General features: G+C 40.5%; 1 protein-coding gene across 1 annotated transcript; it reads right to left on the bottom strand.

Annotated features, from left to right (window-relative positions):
- Window positions 1-11,621: 11,621 nt before the first annotated feature.
- On the bottom strand, window positions 11,622-12,988 carry LOC147434447 (expansin-A4-like). Its single transcript, XM_086490911.1, has 4 exons — window positions 12,857-12,988; window positions 12,498-12,700; window positions 12,097-12,421; window positions 11,622-11,995 (listed from the first exon to the last, which is right to left on the bottom strand). Coding segments are annotated over exons 1-4 (840 nt in total). The 5' UTR covers window positions 12,859-12,988; the 3' UTR covers window positions 11,622-11,685.
- Between the last annotated feature and the right edge of the window lie 204 nt (window positions 12,989-13,192).

Here is a 13,192-nt window from a genome sequence, read left to right as displayed (position 1 = left end):
TCTCGTATATAACCTTCAAGTCGCCATTCTTGCAATTGTCTCGAAAACATTGGAGCTCCTTTTGGAAACCAATTGAAAAATTCTTGTGGAGAAATAATCTGATTGCTGGTAGACCATGGCAATGGGATAAATTTTGGGTTGGGCATCCTTGACCATGTTACTCATGACCTAGCTGTATGTGCTACTTTTTTTGGCACCCATGTCATTGCTGATGAGATTTGGTCTATCATGGCAAAGGAAATGGTACTGAAAGCTCGCATGCAATCTAAAGGTGGTTTATGGTCAAATCTAAACATACAAAAGAGACTTCTCCCCTCCTTTGAAGTTAAGGCTCAAGTAGGTGGATTTAAAGGAAATCTTATTGCAAATTGTTGTAAAGCACTCAAGTGGAAAGAAGCGATTAGAAAGGGATGGCTAGGTACTGGTCTTCGTGGGGGCCCATAGTGGAAGATTTGAGCCTTGATAACCATTGGTTATAATTTGCTAGGAATCTCAACAACAAGGTCCTTGACACCTTGGATGCTCTGTGGAATGATCAAAAAGGGGATTTGCAAAACCTTGGCGCATCTTAAGATTTGTTGCACTCTCTGAATCCAAGATGAAGTCCTCATTGAAAGACTACTAGACAAGATATCAAACCTAACCCTTCATCCTCCCTGCTCCACACCGCTTGATTGGAAAGCTTGGCCTGGAGAAAGACTATTCAACTCTCCCAAGACTAAAACTATCTATGAAAGGATAAACTTAAAGAGGGGCGGATCGAACACCTCAATAGGATCAAATTTAAAAAGTGGGCAGCAAGCAAATGGAGTCAAGTACTTGGTAACATCTAGAGGGCAAAGTGTCTGAGGAGGACAAAATCTTCCTCTGGAGAGTTCTAGTTGGTTTCATCCCAATCGTAGATAAAGCCAAATCTAACTGAAGGTACTTGTATTAGGTGCAAGCACCCGAATGAATCCCTCTCACACTTGTTTTGGGGATGTCTAGAAATCAGAGTCCTCATGAGCTCAGTCTACAAGAGGGTGTACACACATTTGGGAGCTCCCTTCTTTAGACACAACCTTGTTATGGGATCCAGGTTCATCGATGATTTGGATCTTTTGATTGACTATAAGATAGAGGGTACTGGAGCATGCTCATCACCACGCATCCATGCCCTATATAGGCCCTTGACTTGCTAAACATAGTGACCCCCTTGACTACATGTCTATCCTGGCCCTTGGCCTTGTCCGGTCCTACCCTTTGCATGACATCACTTCCCCTCTTGGAGAAGCATTTTCATCCTCAAAAACAAGAGTGGTGATACACTAATGTGTTCCATAGTGGAATCCATCATGGATCCAACTGCTGAACACAGTTTAGTAGAAGGTTCAATATAACCAAGAATAACATCTTGATTTTCCACATTGTTGTCCATTTGCAACCATCTTGTGTTACCGGCTCCTATCCAACATTGTGTGTAGACTACACTTAGAATGCACATGAGCATGCTAAACAAGTTATCACAATAAAGATGTACCCAAAAGATTACCTCTAAACAACCCCACCATAACTAGTTTTCAAGGTTTATACATGTTATACATGAAGCTCCAACTAGATGAATAAATGCTTACTAATTGGATTGCTTGGTGCTAACGTATGCACTTCACATATCCTTTAGCACAAGATTACACTTTGTAATCTGCCTAATATGTCTATCCCCTTGGATACCGACAATACAGAGGTGTGTTTCCCCACGATTTACAGACAATCTTCCAAAATGATTGGTAAATAGGTCCTTACAACATTGTTGAGAAATCAACAATGTTATGAATAACCATATTAGTGAACTTAAAAGATCCATAAGCATCCAAACCAAGCCACAACCTCTATTGGTGATTGGTAGAACCAAAAGGAATCTCATAGAGCCACATTTGTGGGTGCTATATATGCACAAAGTTGCCTTATGAGATGGAAAAAACTTGAGTTTTTTTTTTTGGAGTATTGATCTCACCATTAAGCTTACTCTTGGACAACATTTTTGAACCTAAACTGTGTGAAAAAACGAATCCTGTTTTTGTCTTTTTCTCAATTTTTTGCAACTATACCACTCTAAACTTCATGTTTGTGAGGTTTAGATTGCTAGAGGATAATTCTTCATAGTTTTCAACATGTTTTGATGCTTCTAGGGAGAACTAAGTGTTAAAATTCAAATTATGACCAACTTAAAAGAATTGCATAATCCTGTTTTTTTGGCCAAAATTAGCACTTTTGTGATTTTTTAGTGGATTTCTTGATATCCAAATGCAGTTTGATTGTGTAAGTGGCATGTATAACATAAGTTCATCTTCCTTGAGTTTTGGGGGACCTAATACTCTATATAGCATAGTATATGATGATGGTTAAGTTTCTTGATTACTGAAGAATACCATACATTTTAGTGTATTGAGTATAACTTTCTCAATATTGCTAGTTTCTTAGGCCAATTGTGTGTATTTTGTAGTAGTAACCATATCTAATCATAAACTACAAAACACTAGATATTGAGTAGTTTCTATGGGATTCTAGACGTCATAATGCTAAACCAAATTTTGTCATGTTTGTTGTATTTAGCACTTCATCATTGTCCCCCAAGGTTCCACTTAGTAAGAGATCCAGGCTTGTTGTGACCGAGAGATGAAAAATTTTACAAGTTTCTCATTTTTGCCATATGTAGTAGTTCTTCAACCTACAAGCTCATGAAAGAATTTTTCAAAATGAGTGGATCTACTATGGTTTTGGAATTTTTTCCAAAACCCTGAAAGGAAACTTTTATGTCCTGTTAGGTTACCATACTAGTGTCAATGCTCAAGCTTCCCCAAAACCACCCATGGAAGACCAAGGTCAACAAATCCTCCAGAAATCCCTAACGATAAAGCTCGAGGTTTATCATAATTCAGAGAATGAAGAGTAATACATAAAGAGAACTCAGTTAAATTCTCACGAACCAGTAGAGGATGTCCTACAATTTGCTAAGGAGTTGGAGGCCAAAGATGCTCACTCCAAGCTAAACTTGTCATCATCCCCTGAACCATCAGTTGATATCCTCATGACACATGCAGATTAGGAGAGCCTCCCCAATCTTCAATTCTCAAAAGCAAAAAGGAAGGTTGAAAAATCCAATGACCAATAGAGCATTTGTGTCCATGGCTAAACCAAATAAACATAATAAAAAATAAAGTGTCCTAATTTGACCGGTTTTTCTCTGAATTGTAAAGGCTTCATAGACCTAGCTAAGCCAATGGTCATCAAAAAATAGATGCAAGATCTCTCTCTTCATCCTAATTTCGTGTGCTTGCAAGAGCTCAAGGTTTTAGGTAAGGATTTAGAGATTTAACTTGTGTTTGTGGGATCCAACTTCAGATGGTTCTTATCCCATCACAGTGCAAGAAAAGGTGATGCAGCTCTTGGCCTATCTAATAAACGGACCAAATTGGTGGCACATGTTCAATATTTATCTAGAGGACTATGGGTGGATGTAACTCTGTTTGAACCTATCCACTATACTATTGTCAGTGTGTATGCACCTAGCTCTATTTCATATAAATGTTTTTGTTGGCAGGAACTAGATAATCTGCCTAGAAACATTGTCATTGTGAATTGTGGGAGATTTTAATATGGTTGAGAAACTGTCAAAAAGATCCAACTCACAAGGGCAGGTTATCTATGGAAAAGAAATGATGGGATGACATGATCGAATCTCTAAACCTGGAGTAACAAACAAGTAGGCAATTGTTTCAGGTCACCATACTAGATAGAGTTTATATGGTAGTGTCTATTTTACGGGAGCACTGGTTAGTAAATTGTAAATCTGATCCCTCTCTGCTTTTGTCTGATCATGAACCTGTTTTTTTGAGTTTCAAAGGGCTAATTCTAATGGTAAAGCTAGATGGCCTCATTTAGAGTAGTCTCTGTTTGACATAAAAATTCACGAAGGAGAAAGTGAAGCAAATATTTTTTGACACCTTTCAAGAGTTTTCTTCCCCTTCCATTGCCTGGGAAAATTCTGTTAAGAAAATCCAAAAATTCTTGATTGAAAGACTAGCTAAATAGATTAGAGCTCATAGAAGAGTGATGATGTCAAGGAAGATACTTCAACTTGAAGAATCTCTTTCTCAATCTTACCCTTCTCCCCTTGAGCTTTTTCATCTCAGAGAGTCCTTAAGGCAGGAAGAGCTTCTTGAGTCTAATAGTGCCCTTGTCTACACCAAAGAGTTTTGGGCTGGGAAGATAGATAGCCTACTAAAAACATGTTTGATCTTCTTTTAAAAAAAGAAATCTAAAGAGTTTGTGCCAATGCTTAAATTTAGAAATGGTGCATTGGCTTCTTCTCATCAGGAGAACCTTTCCACTGCCCATGAGTCCTTTACCAACATATTCTCTGGTGAACCCAAAAGAGATAATGTTATACAAAATTATATGGTTTTAATTGCCCAAGTCAGAAAGAAGATGGTAGCTCCAAACATTGAGCTAAGCTTCTTGACCTAAGTATGTCTAAGGGTGAACTCATGGAAACTATTGGTAATTTCAAAGCTTAAAAATCTATTGGCATTGATTGAATACCCAATGAGCTCTATATGCAGTATAAAGACTTTCTAGCCCCCTATCTATAATGGTAATTGATAATCATCTATTTATTGTAGCTGACAGGTGGAAAAATAGTTAGCAGCTGATGGATTAAGAAAAAGGATATTACAATTTATGTATATTTGATTATTCAAGTGCTCCTTATGAGCTTTGGCCATTTATGACCGGCCGGCCAGTTTGTACTCAATTTGAGCATTGAAGAAATCTATAAGTAAATACGTGCAAGAGGAAAATTCTCACTCTGGCACGCGGGGAAATTGCACCCAGTGTCTGCATTGTTCAGCTCTCCTCTTCTCTCTTCTCTCTCGTCGTGCTGGTGTAGCACTCCACTCTAGGAGGTGCACCTGCACGTGATCATTTGCAATTTCTTGATCTCTATCTCTCTCTACACGCTTATAGATTGATCATGGTTTGTGCAATTATCCACATATACAGTTTTGTTGATTTATGGCTTGCAATATGTTGTTTTTGCTATTTTCAGGGCTCTCCGTGCTCTCGTTTGTAGCAATGGTATCAAAGCACAAGGATACGCTCTTGGTAACAATCAGTCACACAAAGATCCAAAAACTAGCAATTGAGAGAGGTTCTATACGACTATGTATCAAAGCTAAGTGCACTCACATAATTTTTTTTTTTTTTATGTATCAAAATCTTATAGTTTATTCCTCTTTGATTATACTTATTTCTTGTAAATCTTTGGATACTTAGCGTTAATCCTATGTTAATTTGTAATTATCAAAAAAATCTACCAAAAATGTTTAAATCATGATATTTCATATATTGAGTGAAGATCTAAATATTTCTAAGATCTCTTTAGCACTCGGTAAATATCGATATATCTTGTAGCTTGTTTATGATGCATGAGAGGTTAGACACAACCGAGGATAAGAATAGTAGGAGGAATAATTGATATCAAAACAAACCTAGCTCCCAAGGGATAGGAAAATTCCCAATAGACTTCAAAGATCTATCTGCTCGACAAGGCTTTGATCTCAAAAGGGGCTATGACTCAAGATCTACTACACTCAGGTGATGTACACGAAGAAGAGCGTTATTTTATCTGAGGAGCATATATGCGATGAATCTTCAACTCGAGACTTATCCTTTGAGGATGTTGTAAAAAAAAAAACAAAGAAGAAGAAAAAGGATGGTTAGAGATGGCCATACTCATCATGCGCAAAATTGTAGTCCAACATGCATTGGACAACGGCATCGTCAGCAAAATTATTATAGCCAACCAGTTGACGTCGACCAATTTTTCCATAGCATCATTGACAGAGCTGCCACAACAGTCAAAATCTACAATATGGATGGCAATAGAGTGGCATGGCAGGACTCCGTAGGCCACATGGTAGGTGACCAACCACCATCACCAACCATGTGAGCTCTCTCTCTCTCTGTCTCTCTCTCTCTCTCTCTCTCTCTCTCTCTCTCTCTCTCTCTCTCTCTCTCTCTCTCTGCCACTCCTTAGACATTTTCTACCTACCTCACAGTCGTCACCCATTGCTCTCTGCCACCGCAACTATCCCTTTCTGAGACCGCCGCACTAAATGGAGTTTTTACTAAGAACATTTGACATTAAGCTATGTAGATACTCCCACGAGCTATGATACTTTGCATTAATGAACAACCCGTTAGTGATTTGGTATACTCCAAAGTGGTGTCAAACAAATAGTAAATATTTTGTCTTTTATGTCTTGTCTGGTCCATTGGTCACATGCACACAGATTTAGTGATTTTGGCAGTGTGTCAATGCTCATCTTGGTGTAGATTTGCCAATTTAGGCAACACCACTTGTTCGTGCAGATCTGCCGATTTTGACAGCATTAGTGCAGATTTGCCGATTTAAGCAGCACACACAAAAACTACAGATTCACGCTTTTTAAGCGATATCAAATGCAGATTCGCCGATTTAGGCAGCATTAGTGCAGATTTGTCGATTTAGGCAGCACGTCTTATTGGTGTAGATTCGCCGATTTAGGCAACACCGTTCACGAAATCATGCTGCAATGGCCGGCCACCACTGTCCTTAGTATGATTTTGTAACCCGGGTATACAAAATGAAAGATATTTTGAATTTGGATTATATTTGGAATTGGAATTGGAGTTGAATTTACAATATGATGATTTTCAGTCGCAATAGTATTTCTAGACTTGAACTTGAGATTGATGAGAATTGATAATTGAATGTTGAGTGTGACCAATGATATCCTAATTTATCAGGGTGTGATATATACTACTTATTTTAGTGGTATGGGAAACTAGAATATGTAGACGGCAGGCATAAGCAATGTTCTTTAGTTTCATTAAATTTTTCTTTACTATGTGTTGTTTTTCACTTAGATTTTTAATCACTATTTTTGACAAGTATGGTTTGCAAATTTTTATATTTGCAACTGAGGACAGTTGCTTTCCAACGGAGAGGTATGTAATGGTAATTACTAATCATCTATTTATTGCATCTGACAGGTGGAAAAAGAGTTAGCAGCTAATGGATTAAGTAAAAGGATATTACAATTTATGTATATCTATTATTCAATTGCTCCTTATGAGCTTTGGCCATTTATGACTGGCCGGCCAGTTTGCACTCAATTTGAGCATTCAAGAAGTCTATAAGTAAATACGTGCAAGAGGAAAATGCTCACTCTAGCACCGGGGGAGATTGCACCCAGTCTCTACATTGTTCTTCTCTCCTCTTCTCTCTCATCGTGCCGGTGTAGAACTCCACTCTAGGAGGTGCACCTGCACGTGCTCGCTTGCACTTTCCCGCTCTCTATCTCTCTCTACACGCTTATAGATTGATTATGGTTCGTGCGTTATCCAAGGACACAATTTTGTCGATTTATAGATTGAAATATGTTGTTTTTTCTATTTTGCAAGCTCTCCCCACTCTTGTTTGTAGCACTGCATTCTCTTGGTGTGACAAGAATCTATAAGAAAAGGAGCTCATCCTGTCTACATCAATACAGGACTTGTCAAACTCCTTCACAAAAGGGGAAACAAGGAGGACCTCAGTAATTCATTACTTGTTTGACTTCTATATGTAAAGTTTTTGCTCTTTCTCTAGCTAGGAGATTAAGCTCTCTGATGGATAGCTTTTTATTGCAAGAGCAAAAAGGGTTTATAAAAGGCAGATTCATACTTGATGCAATTATTTCCCCATGGGAAGGCACTTGAAACTGGTAACGATTACTACTTCTTTAAAGTGGATGTTGATAAAGCTTATGATAGGATGGAATGGGATTTTGTCCTTCAATCCTTGATATGGCTCCTGGCAAAAGTTTCATCAGATATGTACATGTATTGGTTGGTAATTCTTTTGCAAGGCTTTCTATTATGGGGATTTCACTGATGTTATTACCCTCAAAAGGTTAATTAAACTGGGTTGTTCTTTAGCACCTCTATTGTTTTCCATAGAATCAGATGCATTGAGTTGGCTGGTCAAAAATTAAATGTTTGAAGGCAAGTTGAAAGGGATTAAGATAGCTAGCTTCCCAACTGATCTCTGTTTGCAAATGATACTAATGCACTATGTAATGTATACCAAAACTTTTTAGATGCCTTTCTAGAATGCTTGAACATATTCTGTGCTGCAAGTGGCTCTCAGATCAACCATCCCAAAACTGGCTTCAAAGCCTCTAATGGTCAGATTGCTTGGTATTTGTATGGGGTTTAAAGTGTCTTTTACTCAGACATGGGAATGAGTAATGGGAAAATTCAGGAGGAAAGTCTACATGTGGCAGTCATTTCAACCCTCTCTTGCTAACAAAACTTTTGTTTTGAATCATTACTTGTTGCCTTCACTAGTTTATTTCCTCTCTGCTAGAAACCTTCTAATGTACAATTAAAGTAGGTCATCACTTTGGCAAGGAAATTCCTTTGGGGAGGAGATCAGGATGTTCAAAGGATTCCTAAAGTAGCATGGAATATTTGCTACATGCATAAAGCCAAAGGTGGATTTGGCATCCTTAACATACAAAATATGGCAACTAAAATGGAAGGGAAATGGATTGTAAGAAGCCTCTCAAGCTCTGACTTCTGGGCATGTCTCCTTAAAAGGCACATTCACAGATTTTGCTTGAAGGATTACAAGGCCGGGAATGGGTATCTTGGGGATATAATCAACTCCAAGTGGGAAATCAAACCGCTGGCAATCAGTTCTCTGTAGCATTACAAAATGCTTGCTTCCAGCTACAAAAGTATTTGCATCTCCCAAAGAAGACAATTTTAACTGATCATTTCCTTATGCAAAATTCCATTTGGTATGGTGGTTCAATTATTTTTCACGTTCTCAGCTCTCCACCAAAGCCCACAAATGCTTCAAAAGGGGTATTAGGACTTGGAAAGATTTGCAACTCAATGGCCAGTGGACGTCCCCATCTCAAATTAAACTTTGCTTTAAGCTAACTACTGGTTGTTTAAATGAGGTTGTGTGCAGACTGGAGGCCCTTGTTCAAATGCAAGGGGATCCTAGAATTATTAACTGCAAGTAATGGACTCTTCAAGACTCAGCAATGAAGATTTATAGGGAAACCAATAAGCTTGTAGAGTTTGACAATTCCCTTAGAGTCAAGCACAACACTAAATGGAATTGTTGTTGGAACTCGAAACAATGGGAGTATTGATTCAAATGCATATGGAGCTTTTCTATCCCAATCAAACATATCTTTCTTGCCTGGCTAATCCTTCACAAAGGCATTTGGACAACACAAAGAGCTCTCAAAGCCAACTTGGGAGATGGCAAATGTAAAAGGTGTTCAAGTCCTAAAGATATTAACCATATTTTTGTGGATGCCCTATTAACAAAAGCAAGTTGATGCTTCTTCATCACTGTTGTGCTCTGTTACACCCCCAACAATTCACCATCAAGGAACTTCTTATTGGTGAATGCTACAAGATGGATATCCCTTTATGAAATGCATGGAGACTTGCATTTCTATGGACATGCTGGATACAAAGAAATGAAGCTGTATTCTGTAGCAAATTGTTTGACAAATTTGTCCGTTTTCTTCTCTAGCTCAGGATTCGAATTGTTTTCTCTTAGTATTAGCCAAATTGTATGTGTTTCAACCTCTTTGCTTAGTGACATTCAAAAATCTACTCCCAAGCCCGTTTTACCATGGCTTTTGCCTGCGTTGAAGTTTAAACTATTTTTGTAAATGTTTCCCCCCTTCTTTTCTTTTGGGGTGCCTCTCCCCCACCTGCGGGGAATAGTTGTATTTCTTCTCCTTTCAAATTTAATTTCATGTTTCTTTTTTTAAAAAAAAGCCCAAGCAAAATAGTAAGTGAATAACTAAGCCTATTGCATGGTCACAAGAAGGCTTAGTTTTTCATTCAACCTCCCAATCGTGCCTTGGATCTTCACATTTGTGCCAAAATTGGCATAGGTGGCATAGGTACGAAGGGTAGGCATAGTTATTCATTTGATACTCTATTGTTCCGTGTGACAAATTTTTTTTTTTGAGGCTTAGTTATTAAATCAAATAAGTGATAACTAAGCCTCCCGTGACCACCACCTAAGTTCCTTAAATAAAAGGACTCTCACAAATTCAAATATAGGAAGAAAAAAATTATTGATTCAATACTTCACATCATGAGATGAAACTCCTATGAACATACTTCTAATTAATCCCTTTTTCAATAAGGCATTTTTGAGCAAGACAAAAAACTAGGATTGACACCAAAAAATTATGCCTGTCTTCACTCTTAGAGGGCTCTAATAGGGGGCCTCTAAAAGAATTATGAGTTCCATAGGTCTGGTACAGAAGAGTTCACAACAGGCCCTTCTCCGCATCAAATGTTTTTTTCCCCTGTGTGTGTGTGTGTATGTGTGTGTAATTTGTTTTCTTTTGGGGGGGGGGGGGGGGACCCCTTACATCAAAGAAATTTCCTGCCCCACTTGCTATAGGAGGTCAAAAATTGTAGTGTACTGTCTACACTAAATAGGTGTATGACTTCTATACTTGGTTTTAGAGTCAGGTTGCACCCGAATGGGGGGGTCGGGGTCGGGGGGAGTGGTGGTGGTTCCATGCACAGTCGTACCCAAGTTCCATCTCATTGGAGAAAGACCAGCTCCAAATGGACCAACACACGTGCATTGTTGTGATTGGCTCAATATTCTCCCCTTACATCGTTTAATCCCTCCCTTTTTCAAATTGAAAATAGCTTACTAGCAACATTTGGATTTCCTACCAGCCTTTTCGAAATTTTTATCCTCCCCCTAATCTCCCCACTTCCCCTCCGGGGCAACCCGGCTCTTGAGGGCATATGGGCACCCAACTAAAATTTGAATAGACCGTCTAAATTTAAAGAGAGCCTTTTATCCAAGAGAGGCTCTATTGGTTGGTTTATGGGGAAACTTCTTAATCCTACTAAGTTGGTGGCAACACGAATTATCAATTACAAACAAAATAATCAAGCAGATTATCTTTAAGAATAAGCAAATTATCAATTACAAACAGATAATCAAGCCCGATTATCTTTAAGAATGAGCAAGACCTGCCACGTGGTCAGACACAGCTCGATCTCACTGGAAGCACTAGCACTTGACTATTGAAGCAACAACACCAAATAACCAAATTGAACCATCTAATGATGACTTTTCAAAACTAATTCAAGGTTTGTTCTAATGAAAGTAGCACCGTTGAGAGAGACAGTATGTCAAGTGAAACATGTCACTAAGCTCTATGCTGAGCTAATTAGTAATTAACAATGCTGAGCACAGAAATCAGAAACTGGAGGAAGGAACTTCCATCTTGCAAAATACTCTCCTTGTACAAAAGAGATATACGCTGTGTGTGTTTTCCAGGGGAAAACATGAGCTACAATTGAAGGGGGGGGTGGCGGGGGGATAAATACGCACATTTTCTAAATGGATGATGCTTCTAAAGCCCTAGATTTACTAATAAGCTACCGGCGCCTCATTCCCTCAATCCATTTAGATGGAGGGTGGTGGGCTACACATAAGAATTGAGCGGGTGGCAAATAGGACATTTAACTTCCAACCACAGCTCCAATTTCCAAATGAAGTGAGCTATATAACTAGAGCCACATATAATATAGTGTCGAATATTCCAAGGTCTATGTATAGAATTGGGTGCCTTCGAAGGTTTGGCCGAAACGCCAATCGGCGGGGGCGACGCCATAGGCGGTAAGAGTCCGGCCGTCGTCGGCAATGACACGGAAGGCCAGCTCTTGCCCTACCAGCTTCTGGTCGCACTCCCAGTTTTGACCCCAGTTGCGCTTCATGGGAATCCAGCCGGTTCGGGCCCCTTTCACCCACAGTTCCACCACGTCCCCACTACCCCCCACATTCGTCAGTAACACCAGGTTGAAGTTGGGGTTGCCGTTGATGGTGAAGCGCACGCCGCCCTTCTTCTCGCACGGCACCCTGGAAACAGACACGTGGCTGTCAATCCAAAGGAAGAGAGAGAGGAGAAAAGTGCGTGTGCACTGACAAGTAGTCTGTAATGTGTGTGCTCCAGACCTCACCTTCTGTATTTGACGGGCACTATGCCGCCCCTGTACTTGCCAATATGCTCAAATGCCGGCTGCGCCATGTCGAAGTGCTTTAGAGGGGGATTGCACCAGCCGCCATTGTCATTGGCCAGCGCATAGTTGGGCGGACAGAAGTTGGTGGCCGTGATGATAATGGATTGTCCACCAGGCAAGCACCACTCTGGATCAATATCGCTCCGGCATGCCAGCTCGAAGCATGCCCCACATACCCTGCCCCCGTTGAACAGCGCTGTGCTCAATGCCGCCGTGTTAGTGCCGTACCCCTGGCTGTAGAGATCGCCATAGCCACAAGCGCCAGCTGCGACACATACAGCACGACATTCACACCCCAGTATGGCGTATTATACCAATGTACTATTACAAATGCTGCTTACCCATTGTGCCCGATGCGTCGCTGCCTCCGTAGAACGTGGCGTGTGCCTCCTCCCAACCGCCTACTCCTTGCGGCTCTTCGTAGGAACTGCCCCTTCCTGCACCCTCGACCACATTAAGCACGAAGCTCCACTCTGCCCACAAACCCACCACCACAACCAGCAGTTGGCCGAGAGAGCGGCTACGACGATACATCAATGCCTCCCTGCGAAAAGGCGCAACCAGGTCAGAAACATGAAAAACATGAATTAGAGCTGATGTCAAGGGCATGCATGTGTGAGCCTGTGAAATGCGCCTAGCGTTGATCTGAGCATGTGAACGATAGCGTTTAATTGATCAGGGAAGGCATAAGAAAGCTCACATGCAGCGAATGAGATGGGCACGAGCCGGGAATTCAGATGGACTGATTAGGGTTGCACAGCTTGAGTTTAAATACGAGAGAACAGGAGCGGCCGAGGGCACGCTCTGCTCTTGGAGGGAGGCCGAGGGTCGGCCTCTATCAGCGGCGCGGATAGAGGAGGGGTGGGGCCAGCAGAGATTGAAAAGGCACAGCAGCGAGTCTTCAGAGGGAGTGCATAATAATCACTCACGCTCTCGTTGTTTGCATGATTTGCACAACTTGCAAGAGAGAGAAAAGGAGGGGGGGGCGGGGAGAGTCAGGGAAGCGTCGCCCTTGAAAAGGCTGCAAGCAAAAGAG

This window comes from Adiantum capillus-veneris, chromosome 19, assembly GCF_014529385.1.
Source record: "Adiantum capillus-veneris isolate H3 chromosome 19, ASM1452938v2, whole genome shotgun sequence".
In the NCBI taxonomy this organism is placed as follows: domain Eukaryota; kingdom Viridiplantae; phylum Streptophyta; class Polypodiopsida; order Polypodiales; family Pteridaceae; genus Adiantum; species Adiantum capillus-veneris.
Note: the sequence above shows the minus strand (reverse complement) of the source record. Positions and strands in the feature narration are given on the sequence as shown.

Excerpts from the sequence above, each read along its gene's own strand:
- LOC147434447 (XM_086490911.1), bottom strand. Across the intron at positions 12,422-12,497 it reads CGACGCATCGGGCACAATGG|CTGGCGCTTGTGGCTATGGC; the intron begins GTAAGCAGCATT and ends TATGTGTCGCAG. Across the intron at positions 11,996-12,096 it reads GTGCCCGTCAAATACAGAAG|GGTGCCGTGCGAGAAGAAGG; the intron begins GTGAGGTCTGGA and ends GTCTGTTTCCAG.